General features: G+C 39.9%; 1 protein-coding gene across 7 annotated transcripts in view; it reads left to right on the top strand.

Annotated features, from left to right (window-relative positions):
• tanc1b (tetratricopeptide repeat, ankyrin repeat and coiled-coil containing 1b) overlaps positions 1-20,654 on the top strand; it is a 91,923-nt gene that overhangs the window by 10,139 nt on the left and 61,130 nt on the right. For all 7 annotated transcript variants that reach the window (XM_034886482.1, XM_034886481.1, XM_034886480.1 and 4 more), the window contains exon 3: positions 18,784-18,990. In XM_034886482.1, the coding sequence (XP_034742373.1) occupies positions 18,784-18,990 (207 nt within the window). The remainder of the gene's footprint in view (positions 1-18,783; positions 18,991-20,654) is intronic.

Raw genomic sequence — 20,654 nt, 5'->3', positions numbered from 1 at the left:
TGACATTTGAAGAGCATAGGTGTGATTTCTCAGTGATTGACTTATAGTTAAATATCCAAAGTAAAAGCTGGAAAAGATGTTTGCACATATGGAATAAAGTGAAATATTACAGGTCAAGTTAGTTTTTTTTACTCTAAACAGACAATACGCAGGTAGTTTGATTAAATGTGGTGGTGGTGTACAGCTTAAAAAGAAAATTCCTCCCAGGCTTTGTTAATGCAATTATAAGCGCCATTTTTACCATAACTCAAATGAAACTTTAATAAAGCATTTGGCGAAGTATATTTATGAAAAGGTTTTTGGGTATTTTGTTTAACATGTAGCTTTGCCCTAAAATTCGGTACAATAGACCCAGAATGCAACACTTAAAATAAGGACCAATAGGTGCTGACTAGCGCTGGTGTGGAGCAAATTAGAACTATGTAGGCTTACAGTAGCCCAACACCAGCCCACTGCGTATTTCAATCACCCAAAATTCATAGAACCATTATCACTTTTATAACTGTCAGTTCAGAGCAGGATACCTTTAATTCTCTGTTGAGACAACTAGGCCATTGTGTCATAACATATTTTCTTTTCCATTGGAAATCTGTAGTAGTTTTAACATGACTAAACGTGAAACAAAGTCAGCAAGACATTGTTGACTCGTCTCTTGTTCATTCAATCGCTACCTCCACCGATCTGTCTTTACATAGCATATGACCATTTATGCTCATACTGCATCTACCAGCTGAGACTTGATTTACCTCCCCAGGGCTGGTTTTAACAGGTAGTCTGGTTCAAACAGTCACTGTATAAAGTAGATGCATGTCTCATAGTGTGCTCTTTCTGCCTTTGTCTGAGGTGATGGTTTCACTCAACAGTCAATGCAAAAATGACAGGGAAAAGACCTCTTCCCCTCACCTCGACGGCTGTCCAGCAGAGTTCAAAGGGAAAATTGAGTTTTGTGGGCTGGTATTGTTTTATATCAAGTTGTTGCAACCGGTCTCGCGTGTATAGATCATTCTGATAACATAGACTCCCTGTTGCCCAGACACACATGCATTTACACTAAAACACAGGAGCTTCTGTGCACGTAAATGCTGGGAGCAGCAAAGTTTTATGGTGGGATACAGCTCCTTTATCCCAGCCCCACTCTCCCAGTTGGACCCTATCCATCAAGCTAAAGCCGCTCTGTCTCCTTTTCTCATGCTGGGACAATAAAATCTGGCCACTCCTCTCTGTTGTTTAGAGAGCTTATGACAGATGAGAGGTCACAGAGATACAACAGCTACCAGTGGTCACTGTGCCCCACTGTTGTCCCTGCATAGGGCACAAATCTCTTTATTTTCAGCCTTAGGTTTTTTTTAAGGTCAGGCTCAATGAATTGTGTGTCATTTTAGGTGAGATTGTTGGCAAATTACCTGTAATAAATAAGACGTATTCCTTAAAATGTATCTAGATTATGTTCCTAAAAGATATTGATTAAGATTCTGATGAGTTGAGAGTAAGTTGCATTGAAAGTGTTAAATTGCATACCTTGCTATCCTCTGTTTACTCTTCTGTTGTCCATGAAGAGTTTGCAAATTCAGGTCCTTCCTGGGATCTGAAAGGAGATTTTTAACACAGAAGTATAGTCAATGGTCTCTGAGACAAGAAAGTACTATATTAGACATAAAATATTCACCGCACCATCTGTGAGGCTTAAATAAAGATTTAATTTTTTATCCCAAATGGTTTTGGGTAAGAAAGTTCTTCTCAAATGAAATGTCTGGTGCAATGGAGTTTTGTCCTATACGTTATTGAACGCGGTTTAATCTTTCTGCCATTGCCAAATTGGATTATGGTCAAGGACTTGTTTAATTTGGTTGAGACAGCATTAGTATCAGCATAAGTATTATGTTTGACATTTGTCTCACTGTTTTATACTAGCTGGATCAGGTATCGCTGACAATGTGGTTGATCTATTGAATTAATTCTATGTTTATATTCTGCTGTTTTCTCTCCACCAGACATAGGGTAACAGGGTAGCTTACCTGCTTTCCTAAAGTCCCAGGTGTGGCAACAGTTTGCCTTGCCCGTAAGTTGTGTAAACAAACAACCAACGGAAAAGTGCGTGGGCTCTGATGGGACTTCATGTTACATTCAGGTGCAGATTGTAAACTCATTGTGCAATCAGGTGCCTCTTGTAAACCCATGCTGCATTCAGGTGCACCTTGTAATGATGTTGCCTCACACAACAGAATGATCCCAGTCACTTCCACACAGTGAGGTAGCTCAATAATTAAACATTGGTATTGGATCAGTAATTTGTAACGACTGTTACCTTAACCTCAGGCATCAGTATCGGCACTAAAGAAGTCGGATTGATGGATCCCGATTTTATACCTAACAGTTGGTATTGGGACATATCTAGTAGACTTTGTCATATTTTGCAGATTAATGAAAATTGTCTTTCTTAGTCAACCCCATTGTTCACAGTGCTGCTTGCTTTCCTGTAGGTCAGGCTGTACATTTTATTTCCTTCAGAAGAAGAAGTACAGCGTTGCTGTAAAATCGTCTCAGCAACATATAATGGAAATCAGTGGGAGGAAAGACCTTGATAATGGGATAATTGCAAGATAGCTCAGCATATGTTGCTCATGACATGGTGGCTATGGACTGAAGGCAACTTTAAAGCAGTCAAGGAAACTTGGCCCCTATGCCAGATACCACTACAGTCATTAGCTCTCCTTTGGGATCTCTCCATTGCCAAGACCACAAAAACACACAGTTTTCTAATTTAGTCTCTCCATCATGTGCTCCTCCTAGATCCCTCCTCCTCTTCCTCCTTCCCTCTTGCCTCTTCTACACTAAGTCTGTAAGGAATCTGTCTGGAATTGGCCTGTTTAATCCCTTTTAAGTACTTTTTATTTATTTATTTTTTAAATGTTTTGCCACTCCGGAAGTGGGATGCTACTTTGCCGTGGCCTGTTGCCTTTGATGTCAACATTTTTTGAGAGAGGTTGCATTGCAAGTAGGCCTCACTTGAGTTAACAGATTTTGGACCCGAAGGCACAAGAAGATGATTATGTTGTAAAGAACCAAACAGGGTTTTAATTGGTGTTCTTTTTGAGGATACAGGCCCCTCAGATTTTACTGCAAGTTTCACCTATGACTTCCTATTTTTTCACAGCTTGTCTGGTTTGTAGTTCATCACAAAGCAAATTGCTTGTTCTAAATTGGTAGAATTGTCATAAGGCAAGTTTTGTGAATGCATGTCATCCTGTTTTCTTTTTAATGCAGATATTCTTCAACAACAGTGTATTGAGGTAACAGTACAATAAAGTGTAGTAATTATAGGCAGAAGATAACCTGTGAATGGCAGTGATCACATCACAGAATTGGACTTTATTAGTTGACTGTACCAGCTTCAGAACATCAAACCGAGTAGCAAAGTTCACCTTTCAAACAAACATGAAAACACAATTTTCAGTCAGTTTCTGCTAATGATGTGACCCGTGGAAACTGCATCTTTGACTCAGCTTTAATTATTGTGGGTGACTATACATCATCCATGGTGACTCTCTGGGAGACTGTGTGTGTTGGGTAATGTCTGTGAAGGCCCCCCCAACTTGAGCTTACTACTCAATGAGCTCGGCCGCTTGGGGCAGCTGTCAGACAGTCGTCTGTCTGTTGTGGGTGACACAGTGTTAATCACACTAGCATGCATTGCCAAGCACTCTTTGAGGCTGATTTCCACAAACACACGCCATGTGAACACAAACAGATATACGTATCCACCTGTTGGAAGGATTTTTGTAGTTTCTTTGGCAGTATGGAGACACATTCATGCATCTGGCTCGATGGGAGGCAGCAGGATGGCTGCCAACCTTACTGGCCTGATTTAATTTCCCAGCAGTGTATCGACTGGGACAATAGTTGTTCTTTATGGCATTTTGACAACACTGACAGACATTTTTGAAGAGTTGTGAAGGAGGAGCAAAGTATTGGTACAATTCTTATGCTGGCAACATTTTTATTTACATGGATCGCTTTAATAACAACTGCCTCTGCACCAAAGTTCCCTTTTGAATGGTGCCATATATGCGCGCTACAGAGAGAGACTATTAAGCACTGCACTCTGTTGCCTCAGCTGTGGTGGTGACTGGTACATGCTATCTCTGCAGTTTCGGTGAGCTACTTGGGTGTTTGACCTTAAACAGTGATTTGTTGTGTAGGGTCAGACAACAGAAAATTAGTTACAAAGCAGGATTTTGTCTTGTTTGTAGGTATTCAAATAGTTCTTGAAATTTGAAGAACCACAGTGATGATCAAGTTAGTAAGTTAAACCTGCATAATGAATTTTCTTCAGGGGGTGGACTCAATAGCCCTGCAATAAATACTATTTTTTAAACAGTAGTTTCTGCTTTTGTTTATTGTGGTTTAGATGGCAGCTGACAATGCAGAATTCTGTTTTCTCTTTTGCTTTATATATTGTATATTCCCTCTCTGTGGTGATACAGTTAAATATTATAGCTGTATTTGCAAAGATTCCTTTCCTGTCTATATTCTTTCTTTTTCAGCTGTCCTTAACATGTGGAATTTTAACGGTTATGTGAAGAATTAACAATAACCCCAGGTGGTCAGTGATTTGTCCAAACAAAAAAAACTTTTGATGGACAGTTTTTCGAAGTGTTTTCAGATAGATCTAGCTTTTGACAGGTTTGAGTGCTGCTAAAATAGCTTTTCTCACAAACATTTGTTACCCAGGAGTAATCTAGCGGTTGTATTGTAGGCAGAAATGTAAAACTGTAATTTTGTTTTTTTTAAATTTGTGAGTCAGAATAAACCATGGGCTTTTTTTTTGAGGAAAACATCATTAGGTAGATACTAAAACACTGAACAGGTCTGCTTTCCCCTACAATGTTTCTCACCCTTTGGTCTCTTAAATGTGTGCCAGCCACTTTGCGGGTTAGATGATAACATTTTTTTCTGAAGCCAAAGGATGTGCTTCATGTAACTAATATGGGTAACGGTTTCTTTGGAAGAACTTTGTTTCTCTGGTCTGAGGTACAGCCTTTCTACATTACTAATGGAAAGCACTAAACCGGGCGAAGGATTAAAGTGAATTCTCTCACTGACATACATGGTGGTCGAGCCTCCCCTCAGACATTAACAAACACTACTCCGTACAGAGGCTGCCCACAGGTTCTAATGTCAAACTCCCTATGTTAGCCTGGTTCTTCTCTGTGAACAGCTGGGTGGCAGCCTCCTCTCTAGCCATATCTACCGCAGCCATTTTGAGACACGCTCCCTTTTTGTCCTGTGGCTTTTAAGGTATCTAAAAGAAAACTCCCTCACTGTGTTCTTCCTTCCTGAGTAGTAGTTTAAAAACAACTAAATATTGGGAAACTGCGCTTACACCAAGAGTGTGCTCCAGGTGAATTAAGAATGCATGATGTATTTCTGGTGGGGTTTTTGGATGAAACTTTTGTATGCTAACAACAATAGAGGAAGCATTTAGTCAGTGGAAGGCAGTGTTCATGTACTTAAAGCTACATTGTGTAAGAATTTCTCTCATCTAGTGGTGAAATTGTATACGACAACCAACTAAATGTCACTTTCTTCTCTTATAATCTTCTCCCCTCCCTCCCTCCCTGGCATTTGTCATAGTCAGTGCCACTGATTGAAAAGCACGAAAGGCGGAGCAGTATAGTCTGTATGTCCCTTACCGGCAAACATATTTCAAGATGGCGCATGATTTGGAGGGTCTGCCCCAGTTAATGCAAGCGTAAATGTCAAATTCCAAGCCAATAGTAATGCTTGAAATTGGTGGTAGTGGTCAATGTTCATAAAAAAGGACTTGTTTGTGAAGGGCAATAGAGATTTTGATAATGAACAACTACAAATGTAGCTTTAACAAACTTTATACTAAAGCATAGAGAAAAGCTAACAAAGACAAACTGTTCTTTTCATAAATTTGGTGTTGCAAAATTAAAAATTGCAACTGCTGAACCAAAACAGAACAAACGAGATGAACAGTCAACCACAGGATGTCTAGACCACAGATTACACACACTATGTGACCTGTGCAGGACAGGAAGACAGACTCCATGTTATGCCACACACACACACACACACACACACACACACACACACACACACACACACACACACACACACACACACACACACACACACACATATAGAGCGCGACAGAGACAGTGAGAGCAAGCAACCTCAAGATACATTATTAACATCCTTTGATTAACCATAATAACTAGGGCTCAGACCAGAACCACTGACTCCTTTATCATCAGCTCATGGTTTTCCTTTTGGAAAACACTTAAGTACGGCAAGAAATTCATGCAGCTATGAAGCTCAGGTTGCTTTTATTTTACCACTTGAGCTTTTAAGTTTAAGTATTTTGTAACAAATAGATCTTTAAATCCCTTAAAACACCTCTAGGGCTATGTCAAGGTTACTCTCCAATGCTCGTCTTGTAACTTTAATTAAAATAAAACTGTGCTTAAAGTTTTGAAATGGCTTTTTGGCCCATGTTTGCTATTCTTCCCTAGTCATGTTTGTCTAGATTCCCATGCCCAGACAGTTATGGTTGGATTTAAGATGGTGGAGAAAAGAATGCACCTGATCTACAAAAGAGACTATTGAGGGCACAGACCTACGCGGCTATCAAAGCACTGTGCAGCCGGCAGGCAACGATTAGCAGGGCGTAGCTCAAACCACATCTTTCACTTACACATTCATGTACGTACACACAAACACACACACACACACACACACACACACACACACACACACACACACACACACACACACACACACACACACACACACACACACACACCTCAGGTGTATCCAAACTAGACACTCCTTGTTTCTACTTATGAAAAGCAAAGTAAGGGCTCATGGGGAAAGCAGTGAACCTGGTTGGCCAGTTTCAATGTTTTGAAAAATATCCATGCATCAAATGTACCTTTTGGTTGCCAAAATCCACAAATGTGTTAATGCTTCCTAAACTAGTTGCACTGATACAGTACATTGCTCTTATGGTACTTTTTCTTTGACATGTTCACAGAAAAACATTTCTAGTTTCTTGGCATAACATTGAAAAACACAAAAGTATTGTTTTTGTAAAGGGACTAGGGCTACATCATTTTGTGTTGCCAGTGGCATAAAAATTGTGTTCTTATAGCACAGAATAATTCAAGTGACATATCAAATGGTGAGGTTGTTAATTTGCCTTTAACAATCACTAGCCAGTAACTTACTGACCTTTTTCACTACGGCTGAATGATTAATGGCATGAGCAATAAATTAATAATAGTAGTTAAAAATAAATAAAATGCCAGTCATATTTGTATGCATCACCTAATTTCATCAATATAATAACATACAGGCCTGGCCTACAGGAAAGCATAGTTTATGTTTAATCCATCTAATTTTATGTTGGTCATACTGTGCAAGGATTTATTGTTTATTTTTGTTGAATAATACAGCAGATAAAGAGATCAAAAATGAATTGCATTTTAAATCGCAAGATTGGTTAAGACAAATTGCATTTAGATTATTTTCCAAAATCGTTCAGCCCTATTTTTCACATTGATCGTAGAAACATTTTCTGTGAGTTTCTGTAGGTCAAGAACCTTTACAGTCCACTAGTTTTCAGGGGTGTATCTAGGTAGCTAGCTATGTACAAAGACCTATTCTTAAATCCCATCTTCAAATCTCAGATTGGTTAACTGTTTCTCCAACTGGGTAAAATAACTGTCAGTGGACACAACTCCAGATGATTGATTACGTTTTTTCTAGTGGCACAACTGGTTATATTAAATTTAAAGTGGCTTCAGAATTCTACTGTACTTAAAACTGCTGCGATGGCTCATTTAAGTGACAGTGAATGCCATTTTTCTGATAGGGGTGGTTTTCATTTGAGCTACAATTTGCATCCCATGGTCCTTTTTTGGTATATTCAACCAACAACACATGCAGGGGAGCTAAATGTATGCTAATGGTCAAATCTGACACTGCTCTTCCTGTCCAGTAGCTTCTCACTGGGAGGAATTTGGAAAATGCTTCTATGGTTCCCAGAGGCGCACTGTCTGCTGTAGCAGCCGGTGACCATTCTCCATTACCCTAATTTGACTCTCATTCACTTCACTTCAAGCATCGATGGTGCCCGTGACCTTGGAAGTATGTGCATAGCAACAGACAAGAAGCCAAACAAAAACACGAAGACTCAATGGAAGCAGGGGGTGATGTCATCTACAGCACAGCAATACACCGACACCCGTCATAGCTCTTCTTATCCCAACACCCATCCACGTGTGAATAGTTTTTGCTACTTCAAAGAGGAGGAAAAACAGTTTATCAGTTAACACGCCAGGGTGTTAGATGGTCTTTGAGGTGGCAATAGTGGCTGTCCAGGCCGTTCATTGGCTAGAGAGGTCAGCGGGCCACTGGTTTTTCTAATTACAATGTGACCTTCCTGGGCAGACACATTCCTACTGTCTGATTTTCCGCTTTGCTTTCATACCTTTAACATCCTGTGTCTGTTATCTTAATGAGCACTTGAAGTGTCTCTTTCTTTGTCGAATACTACGCTGTCACCTATAGGATGTACAGCGTACTAGCTGTTCATTGCCTTACTTCTGTAGTTGACTTTGGTATTTTTTCCCCAGAATTCTGAGGGTTGGGTTTTTTCTTATTTATCACCATTTCTATATGCAGACAGCAACGCATGCTTCCACAGCATCTGACTCTCAGAAACGTCTGTGTGGGTGTCTGTCAGACCTCTTTTCAGTCTTGGGCTTCAGGGCCCCATTTTCTCTCCTCATACTATGCTCAGCACAGCTCTGTTCTGCATTTCTGAACAGAGACTATTTTTTGTAATTGTGTCTGCAGATGAATGTCTTGCCATCCTTGGCTCAGGAGGATTTGATAAAAGCTGAACTAATGACCTCAGTTCCTTTGTGCCCAGCCTGAAAGGGCCAGAGGATAGTGCTTATTGCAAAGCGGAGCAGTTTGCGCAGAGTGCTCCCTCTTCATATTTATATCTATTATTTTAAAGATGAAACTTCAAGATATATCTTTTTTTTGAAAACTCTATTGGTGAAGAAAAACTAAAGTGTTTAGAGCAGGATAGAATATGGGGTGCATTCTGCTGGAGTTGCTTTTTCTGTCATTAATCATGAAATTAATGATTAATGTTAATGATTAAAATCAAATCAGGATAACATTCACTTGCTAATTGATTTGAAAAAGTTCTCATCAACCCTCTAAATGCATGAAATGAGGTGAATAGGATTGATGCTAAACGCATATGGATTCACCATTAACAAAGATTTTCAAAGATGGTACAAAGCTTGAAGATTTCCCCTGGTTTCTGTTTGCTTATGGGATTAGGCTCTTTGGAAGGATTGAACAGCCATTGTTTAACGTCCTCGTCCATTTAACATTACTGAACAAGCTGGTGTCCAGGGGTTAGTGGTGTTCTCATGACCTCACCTGGCCCCAGCAGAAACTCTGCCTAATGATCTGTGCTAATAGCAATCCAAATCTGTTGTCATGGATCTCCATGGTGACATATGACCACATTGCACTTTTGCCTGGAAACAATCTCCATTTCTGCCTCAGTGCTGCTTCATCCATATTGGTAACATGTAGGAATCAAAAATTGGAAGTTGAAAGGTCCAATGTATAGGTTGAGAGAAATCTGAGAATGTTACTTCTCATCTGGCTGTATTATGACTCCTCCACTTTGTATCACAGTGCCCCCAGAGCTGTGTTCGCACTGTTAAAATGATTCATCATATTATGGACAAGTGTGCTCTGTAATTTATCATCCATCTGTCCTTTGCTTAGACTAGACCAGCTGTTTGTAGAGGACATTGATGTAATTAACCCCATGTAAAACCCATGTGAGACATTTTGTAGTTTCACTGTTGAAGCATTGCAGATGATGCTTAACAGCAATAAAAAGAGACAATGTGGCAGTCCTTTTTTTTCCAAATAAAGACGTTGGCATTGAGTTAATACATCAACCTTATGTTCCTAGATGTTTGATAAGAGATACTACCAGAAACGACAAGTCGAAAAAAACTGTTGAATTAGATGGATTGTGTCTGGAACGCCACTGAGTGCCACTGTGTTAGCCCTTCTTTACAAAGTCTCTCAATTGTTGTAGGTATGCACTCAGGTATGTATATATTGTAAAATTGTATGCCAGGTACTTCTAACTTAGTTGAAGAGCGTTGAAGCACAGACAGCTGACTCCGTTTGAACACTTAAAGGACTTTGACTATGATAAGTGGTGTTGGACAAGAATGGATAGGAGGCAATAGGTGTATTTTCTCTTTAGTACAGGAGTGAACCTTGTGACCCACTTGCCTAGAGTCTGGTACTGAGGAGGCATGCAGAGAGACGTTCATACTGGGACCTCTCACACACAATACTGCTAGCATGAATAGAACTCTCCAGCCAGGTCAGTGGATCTTAGTGGAAGTTATTCCAAATCTCTAATGAAACAAGGTCAAACCCTTGACAATTGAACATTACCACTTGGTTCATTTAGATTTTTACAGATGGTCAGATATTTGTGTGTTACTGAATGCAAACCTAAAATAGTGTAGTTGATTTTTTTATTAGGTGATGTAACTAGCAGTAGGACCTGATAAATCATTTGGTGATCTTTTTCTATATTCTAGTTCTCTAACTGCAGGTGTGGCTGTTTTCACTCTTGACAGGACAATTCCTTAACTACCTACACTCTACCTCTTTTGATGCTGCATTTTAGTGATACGTAGAAATACAGTAATACTCCTTCTGCATTTTGTTTATTTTTGACTGCAGCGGCCTTGACACTGATTGATGGCGTGAACATACACATACTAGCTTTGCAAGCTCTCACCATCATTATACTGTAGTCTATGTGGGACTGACTAAATGTATGCAATACAAGGATAGTATTGTGTGTTTTTACCAATATAGCTCTGCTCTTTTCTGCATAGACTGTTCTCAGGGAGATCAATTAATTAATCTTTATTAGAAATATACTCTTACTTTGTGACAATGGTCTAATTAAAATCTGCTTAAATTGCTTCCACTTTTAAGTATTAAGTAGTACACAGTGTTTCTCCTCTGACAGTCCATTTATTGGCCATCCTACTGCTTCCCTGTCACAAATCTTGAAATAAAACATGGTAAAGATACTTTCTGGCTCATCATTTTTTTCCATACCCATTTAAATTGACCATTTATGAGGAGGAATGGAAAATGTCATGGTGCCTGCCCACTGCTATATTTTTTTCTCCTCTCCTTCTTCTCCCCAAGACACACACATACCCTTCCCTGTCAACCTCTCTTCCCCTGGGGCCAGTGGGAAAGGCATTCCAGAGCTCAGGCCACTGCAGAGCGCGCATCAGAGGGGAAGAGAGGGAGAGAGACAGACAGTCGTAGTACTTTGGATTCAGAACATTCTGCAGTCTTGCTTGGCCTACAGCATCTTAGCTTTTGCATAAAACAGCTAATTTGTTCTTGTTATCAAGTGCATATGAATTTGAGTTGAGGGTTTCAGAGCTGCAGGAACTGTTCCTGTTTCTGCCAAGCTAAATCTAAAGACCCTTTCTTGAGTTGTTTTTGATGGTAGCAAATTAGCCCAAAGAGGAATGTGGAGCAGTCTGTTAATATACTTGACATACTATAAATGCTTTAAGGAAGAGATGTTGCATTGGTTGCCTTTTATTCCCTATGTACTTTATTCTGCACCAGAAATAAAGCCAGGCGGGCAATGCTGTTACACAACTGAGGAAAAAAGTGTGACAATAATAAAACGCTCAGTTTTATTATGTAGCACTTAACACAAGTCTGTTTTACAGCCTTTTGTCAGGCTATCTTATACAGTATTTTGACTGTTCCTATGACTACTACTAACTGAGTAAAGTGGTCGGAAATTAGAATGTCCTCATGGGAACAACACTAATGCCTCTTTCACAGAGCGTTTGTATGGCTTTGATTAATAGAAATGTGTATTCTTTTTAATGTCTTAAATGATTTAGAGCATCTTTGAACCAGACAGATTTGCATCTTATTATCATATTAGATCAAATTTGTCCTTCATCATCATAGACGACTTGTACTGAATACCTTCCCCCACGCTGTAGTCCTTGTTGTCTGGCTGTCTCTCCTCTCTGTGGGTTGCTGTGTGTTAACCATGACAGCTTTTGTGATACTGTCACCCTGGTCTCGGAAGTACACAGGGAATCCTCATTGGCACTCAGTCTAGCGGGAGAATTCCCTCTTTGGTGGATTGTCCTATGGTCATCATGCTTTGTGTGTCGACTGAAAGAATCTGAATTAATTAAAGCCTTTCTTCATTTTCTCTGTGGTCCACAACATTAACCATTGAGAAGCTAATGGAGTAGTGGTGCATGTGTGTTTGTGTGTGTATATACAGTACATTTTTATGAAGAGAAAATAGAATGGTATCATGAATCATATTGTTTAAATATACTTTTCTAGTATAACCAACTTTTACAAACATAGTTTGCACTGTAAATAGTATCCTTTTGTGGCGAGCCAAGTGGTTTGCCATAAATGCTACAGGCAGCGGACAAACCAAAACAACACTGCTCCTCTCGGCCATTTCAGTTATTCTGTTATCTGGCACAGTTTTTGGATACACAGTCTTGCATTTTAAATTTTGACTTCCTATTCAGACAGGCACAGTGATGTGTGTCAATAGATCAGTGTACATCAGCTAAGCCTCCTACCCTTCACTCCTCTTGGGGTAGACAAAGCCTGCCATTGTTCAACTTTTGTGACAAGTTTTCTGTGATAATAAATTATATTTTAGTAGTATTCCAATGTAATTTAACTGACTCCCCAGAGAAAGAGAGGGAAACAGACATGCCCACCTGACTGTAATAGAAAGATGTTTGTAGATGATGCCAGAAACACACTGCACCAGAAGCGCTGGGAATAGCTACAAAGTGCCGTGAAGCAGAGCTATTTTCATTTTGGCACCTATATTATCCAATCTAGCCGGCCACACTTGCAGAAATCAGGCGCGCAGAGGCCACTCCTCCATTTCTTCTGTGAGCTGCGGGCAAATATGTCAAATAAATGTGAGAGCCACGCTGTAGATTTCGAGAGGAGAAGGATCGCTTTGCTATCGGCTCAGAGAAATGCGCGTCTGGTATGAGCCAGGCATGTGATCATGCACATTCGCGGCTCATCTGCGTGCGGTGTGTTTTCGGCGTAAGAGTTGGGTGACAACTTACTCCTTGACACTGTGCACAATACTTATTTAACACTGAGGTGTCAAACACAACCCTTTTTTGGGGCAAAACTGCTGGATTGCAATTTGTTTCTGTTGTTTTGTACACTGCCTTGTGAGATTTTAAGAGACTGACGTAAACCCATATAGTTTACCTAAAAGTTCGATTAATCTACTGGACAGTTCAGGTGCTTTTGGACAATGGAGGGGGTCTCTGTCTTTTGGGGGGGAGTGACCGATCACATTCCATTGCATAGATTTACTTGAGAGTCAGAAGACAGATCCAGATTTATACCGCATTCCACATCAACAGCGCTAATGCTAGCAGGGGAAAAAGGAGGATGTTTAGTCCGTATATGAAAGAAGAAATTCATTGTGGTTGATTTTATTTGATGAGGATGGTCACTCTCCAATGCAGCCTAAGTAAATTCTCTACAGGACAACTATCCACTACATTATTATATTATAATACCATAGTGTATTAGTGTACATAGTGTAATTAGAAAGCAGAAGAGTGAAAATCATTTAAAAAAAATATATGATTTTTTAAAAAGTTTCAAACAATGAAGATACCCTCATCAGCATTCTGACAATCACAATTTTATGTTTCACTTTTATGGAGTTTTAATTCAAAGTACAACATTTCCATCCTTTGGGTGTACTGCAGATGTAAGAGCCAGTGAGATGAAACAATGGTTGAAATAATTTAAGATTAAATATGATACTGTAACAATTGTTTTATACTCTAATGTTTACTTTTCTAAATCAGTCTTGAAATAATATTGAACTGTTTTCAATGGGTTGGGCATGTCCTCATAGTCTCTTGCCCTTCACTTTGATCAGGAGGAAAGAGCCTGCAAGGGACTGTAATCATTTTTAAATCATCTTAGGACAGTACTGTATAATTAGAAAGGGTTGGTTTTCTTGACCACAGCAAGGGCTGAAATTGCAGGCCTTGCCCCAACCAGGGTTTAGGAAAGTAACTCAAATAGCACTGGCAAGTTTCTGTCCTTGTGTCCCTCTACATTATAAAGTGTTGGGCAGATGGCAGAGCCGCCACCGTGACACACTGCAGCCCATTCCACAGCACTTGAACAGCCAGCTTTTATGTGGCGCCTCTTGTTTTCAGAACCAGCAACCAAAATTACAACGTCATAATAATCCTAATCTCTTTAGCATGCACTATGGCTGAATCCTGTATCAACCACGACCTGCTGGGACTGCAGCAAGTGAACACTCCGCTGGCAGCTTTAAAAGATACCCAATGAGGCGCCTGCGCAGCTCACCTGGTAGAGCCTGCGTCAATATACAGAAGCTTAGTCCTCAACGCAGCGGTCGCGGGTTTGATTACGACATGTGGCTTTTTGCCGCATGTCATTCCCCCTCTCTCTCCCCTTTCATGTCTAATACTTGACCTTTCAAAGTGGCAATGTTAATGTGGATGCTGTAATGTACTGCACGACCTTTGGGTCATTCACATGTTTTCTCCATATTTAAAGACATGCAGAGGTGTCATTGCACTCTTTCCGTTTCCTGTCTCTGGCATTCTTCTTTGTTTAGGAACCCTTTAAAATACAAAACAGCTTTTGGTACCCTTTGGTGAACTGGAGGCGTGGAGAAAATTGGTCTCTGTTACTGATTAGCCCGGCAGCCCAACAAAAACACTCTGTCCCTGAAGAGAGACGCAGGATGCTAATAGTAGCTTGCCTCTTGTAGATGATTCTTCAATGATTCCTACAAACCTCTGGCTGCAGACAGGCGTCAGAGTTAATCTGCTGAAGTCTTCCCTAGCTGCACAGTCCTGAAAACAGAACTAGCTAGCTAGCAGCTAATCGTCATTTCTGTGGTTCACCACATCTGCAGTTCTGATTTAGCTGGCTCTGCTGACATATGGTCTGTATTATTAGTTAGGTACTACATGTTATCTTGAGGTTGATAATTCATACATTTTAATTTGTGGCCATGATGACTGGGCAACTTTATTGCCACAAAGTAGATGACTCTGCCGTTTGCTGGCTCCCTCGCTAGAATGGTCTTTCCATTCAGGTTTGGTTCTCAATAAAGCAAAACCAGTTTTTTCCATTGAGGGCTTGGACTACACTGAGCAAACTAGAAGCCAGGTTAAGTAATTTGCAACCCTTGAGTAAGTCATCTGTAGAGACTATGGTAAACCATTTTTCTGAGGAGAATATTATCTCAATAGGTGAGACAGAAAAATGTAGGGGATTTCTAGATGTAAGCAGCAGAAAAAGTGAACTATAGCTGTCCTGAAAGCACACATTATTAAGTGTTGGGTGGAGAGAAATCTTGCTGGTTTATATTGCACACTAACAGATTTCTGGACAACTGGATTGTATTGCAAACCACCACAACCGGTTTAACCACTTTTTTATTTTCTTCCAGATTAAAATGACACCATGGTGTTTTTGCGTGCAAAACAACAAAGTACGCTTGTACCCCCACTTTCATAAAGATGAGAGGCATCATGAAATGTGGATGACTTGTTGATGCCTAAACCTATAATTGTGTTTGAGAGATTATTCAACAAGGGGCAGAACAGATATTAATGCCTATGGTTGTTTATTAGGCAAATGTACCCAGGAAGAGGTAAAAAGGATTTTTTTTCAGGTTCAATTCCATTTTATTTATTTAGTGCTAAATTACAACAACAGTTATCTCATTGATTTTCATAAAAGAGCAGATCTAGACCGTACTCTGGGAAATTATTTACAGAAACCCAACAACTCCCACCAAACACTAGGCAACAGAGGCAAGGAAAAACTTCCTTTTAAGAGGCAGAAACCTCGAGCAGAACCATAGCTCAGGGTGGGTGGTCATCTGCCTCGAGCGGTTGGGGGTGAGAGAAAGAGACAGACAGAGAGAGAGAGACAGACAGACGGACAGACAAGACAGACAGAATTGCAGCAGAGGGTGTCGAGCAGGAACATTGAGACAGCAGGTGACTCCAACCACAGATGCAGACTCCACAGCTCCAGAGCCAGAAACACCCGCAGGAAGCGGTAGGAGGAGAGAGGAGAGGTGCAAGAGAGCACAGGACTCCGGGAAATGGAAGAAGTCGAGTTAGTAACATGCATTAAAGGGATGAGGTTGAATACAGATGGAGAGAAGTAAGAGGAGAGGGGTGCTCAGCGCATCATGGGAAGTCCCCCAGCAGTCTATGCCTATAGCAGCATAACTAAGAGATGGTTCAGGACTCACCTGAGCCAGCCCTAACTATAAGCTTTATCAAAAAGGAAAATCTTAAGCCTACTCTTCAATGTGGGGACCGTGTCTGCCTCCTGAACCCAAACTGTTTTTTAATTGTTACTATTTATTTTTTAACAGCTACTAATTTTGTTCTATTCACTTTTTGAAACCGCAAACTGTAATGGATTTCTTCTGTCTAGGCAACAAACTGTGACAAACTGTATCTAATCCAGTAATCTTCAAAGTAAGCATTATGTCAAACATAGCCCAGTTGCTAGAGAGTTGATTGTTTTCCAAGTTAGGACTGGTCAACATTCTGCTGTATTCCTGCAGTGATGGAGAAAAGGATTAGAGATTAGATGAAGATGAATGACACCTGCTTATGAATGAGCGAATTCATGAAATGAATTTGATGACAAATTTTTGTCTTTAGTAACTACAGATACGTAGCAAGGAACAGATGGCCAGTGTGCTTAGTGAATTCCATGTTATCTTAACTTAGTGGTCAATGACTCATTCCTAGCAAACTGGATGTCCTTCTCAGGTGCCCTGTAGTCATGAGAAAATAATCATTGGCCCATTACCCTGGGTTTAAACCCATATATGTATGTGGCCCTGTTTTTGCAAGCATCCAGGTATCCTTTGCTTTTTTATTACCTCTACCAGTTTGTCTCTCTAGCAACCTACATTGTACCAACATTTATTTTTCTTTCTTTCTTTCTGGCATAGCAGAAAGAGTCTGAGTAAAATTACAGTAAATATATTATAATACATAGTTTCCACCATTAAACAAAATTTTGACAGCAAAACGATACTGGGTGGTCAAAAAGGAGTCTGACAGAATGCTTTTCCCCGTAGAATCAGCAAACATTCTTTCACATGCAAGGACATTTTAATTCCTGTAATCATATGTCAGTAAGCCAACTTACGATTTTATTTTGCGAACACATGAGCGAGCATGAACTAAGTTAATATTTGACATCTATTAGGATCTTCATCAAATGTTGCAGACCTACAAAAAGCTGAGTTTAATGCTTAAGTTAATCCTTATTGTGTGAAAACCCATGTCAACATTTGATAAATCAAAAAATGTGTCATTAGGTTTGCATTAATACTTGGTTTGCCCCTGAAAAGCTTTGGGTTTAAACATTTTCCCCTGATAGCTATGACATGTTTGTTTTCATATATACTCAAAAACGGCATCCTGTCAGAACGTAGTTGCTTTCTGCAGCAATGAAATGTTTCCTGTGTGGTTTTACATTCCTGGTGTTCAGACTCAGGATGGTAGTAAAAGTAAATGGTTTGGTACGTTGTTTCAGTTGGGTCAACTTCAAGGTCCGTTTGGCCATCTTTATTTATCGAAACAAAAGGCTTTTGCAGGTTCTGTTCTCTGTATGAAATACAATCTTTAAAAGTAACATAAGTTCTTTTAAAAGGATGGAGGGATGAACGGGTGCCGTCAATTCAAGAGTGGGCTGGTGAGATGACTAGGGTGGCGGCGTTTGAAAAGATCTTATGCAAATGGTTTTCCATATTGAATATCTACACTAGAAAATGGGGAAGGTACGTGAAGTTTTCTAGGAAGATTTGTGCTGGGAGAGACGTGCATGATGGGTATGTGGTGTATGTTTATGTGGTTATATGGACTTGAATATTGTAGTTACTTTGTCATCTTTCTTGATTTTAGTGCGTGTGTGTGTGTGTTGATTAGCAAGAGGGAGTGTTATTGTTGCAAATTGTATGTTTTGTGTGTTCTATTTAGTTGTTAGATACAAATTGTTAATAAAAAAAAAAGATAAGTTTAAGCCACTTCCACGGTTCTTGTTGGGGTCATGGGCTTTTTAGGTGACTGGAAGAAGTGTGTACTCTATTTGTTTCCTCTGGCACATTCTGACTGTTATTTTTTAGTATATTTTTGATTAAGTTTTTAAAACAGTGCAGAGCCCTAAATGTTCTTCATTATCAGCACTGTAAATTCACAAATAATTTATTTGTCTGCTGTACATTCACATAACACACATTACGTTGTTCAATAATTCTCAGTTTTAACAACATTGTAGCACTTCGATGTAAACAGGTTTAAAAGTCTTTAAGAGTATCACTTCCTACAGCCCTGAGAACTCTGCTTTACACAAATGACTAAAAAGCACTAGCACAGGAAGAGAAAAAGATAAGCCTGCATAAATGTAGTATGTACTGCTCATGCATACCTAAATAGCAGCAAAATTGCCAGGACTGTGCTTGTCTTTCTGTCAGTACATGAGGTAACAGGAGGACATTTGTAAATTCTGCAACAACCTTGTGGTTCTCCTCAACAGGTGATGTGCACAGCCACAGTGCCCAAAGAAGATTTTCACCTGAGGGAACCACTCACCTCCAGGGGCCTGGCAGCGGTCCCCCTAATGTACCGGATGATGTTTTCAGATTAAGCCTTGCCAAAGGAGTGTCCATGTCTCTTCCATCCTCACCTCTCCTACCACGACAGTCCTACATGATGCCCTTACGCCAGAGCAAGAGATCACCAGGTACTGGTAGTAACTATATTTGAGCTTTTCTATATAACGATATTATGAATCTTGGTGCTGTAGCTGTTTTGGCATTGGTTAAAAGACTCTTAGAATGAAACCCTTGTGTTCTGTAGCAACCTAAACAGGCTAAATGTGCTACAAGCATTTGGGTAATTCCAATTCTTTGCACACTATTTCAATCTCATAATGGGAGCTTCATTTGTCTCTATGGGCGTCTTGTTGAACATTCCCTTCCTTGTCTACCTGTCAGATGCTTTGTAAGATAGTAGAACTTCTGACAGAGCCCCAGGAATGACGGCCCCTCTTAGCCTTAAAATGCTGCTGCAGCTTTTAACCTAAACCTCTCTGAAACAATATTAAATATGTGCCTCATTGATAAAGGCACCAAACTTACTGCAGCGGCCGAGAGTTTGATTCCAAACAGTGCTCCTTTGCTGCATGTCAATCCCCCTCTCTCTCCCTCTTGTTGTCTTCAGCTGTCCTGTCAATTAAAAGCCTAAAATGGCCCAAAAATAATCTTAAAAAACAAAGCAAAATTCTGAGTAATAGTTATTTTTGGAAAAATAGAAGTTATACAGAAGACAAGAGGATAAAGTAATTATATTAGCTAGACCGTTCTGGATCCTAGCAGTTTGTCTGTGAGGTCAGACTGGTTGCAGACAATTGTTTTTGTCACCTCATCCTTGTATTTGACCACCTTGTGTCGATGTAGAGGTCTCTACAACTGCACTGTGTGTTTACTCTAGACTTGGTGGTAATGGGCGTGTGTTTACACTGAATCTAATTTTCGGTCCTCCTTGGCTCTTTCTACCCACCATGTTGAGAACATGCTTGTCAGCAGCTGTGGGGTGCTTCAAAGCAGGGGATACCTTTGTAGCTGAACTTGTCTCAACCTGAGTTTTTGTATTCTGGAGACTTAGCAAAGAGGTGAGAATCCTTTAAGTGGTCAATGTGGCCCCACTCACATGTGGCACTCATCTGTGGGTTATCTTGCCTTTGTTTAGAGTGGTTACAGCTTCAATCTGTTTAGTGTAAAGATGGGTTGATGGGAAGGGGGTAGTATGGTTTAATCTTGTGTTGTTCAACTTCACATCTTGAAAATATTATTTAGCTGCTTAACTCCAGTTTTAAGATTGAGGTTTAAGTTGTTTCACTTAATTTTGGTTTGTTTTAAATGGGCTTTCTAATATGAAATGCCATATTCTAATTTTAACTACAGATTAGGATGGAGATATTCAGTGTTTTAAATCTCAAACCTAATTTTCCGCAATTCTCATCACATAATTAAAAACTGAATATTGGACTTATATAAAGCAGTGCATTATGCAAATGTAAAAGTGGGTAATTGCTTAAATACAAAAGTGAAAACAAAGACCTACAGTTTATAATAGCCAAGTAGAGTTTCATTATCTCAGCCTCCACTCAAGTTAAAACAAATCTATCCAACTACCTTAGGTGATAGAGGATTTGTGATGACCGTTTTAAACCCATCAAAGAGAGTGTCGAGGAAATGTACATTTACAGACATGGAGGGAGGGACAAGAGGGAGCGAGAGATGAAGAGAGAGAACAGGCTGGATTTGTGAAGGTGAAAAGGACCCTGGGGACAAGGAAGGGGAACACTCATTAAAGGCATATTCCCACTTGGGGTGCTCTGAGGCA

The sequence above is a fragment of the Etheostoma cragini genome, chromosome 11 (assembly GCF_013103735.1).
Source record: "Etheostoma cragini isolate CJK2018 chromosome 11, CSU_Ecrag_1.0, whole genome shotgun sequence".
NCBI classification, from domain to species: Eukaryota; Metazoa; Chordata; class Actinopteri; order Perciformes; family Percidae; genus Etheostoma; species Etheostoma cragini.
Note: the sequence above shows the minus strand (reverse complement) of the source record. Positions and strands in the feature narration are given on the sequence as shown.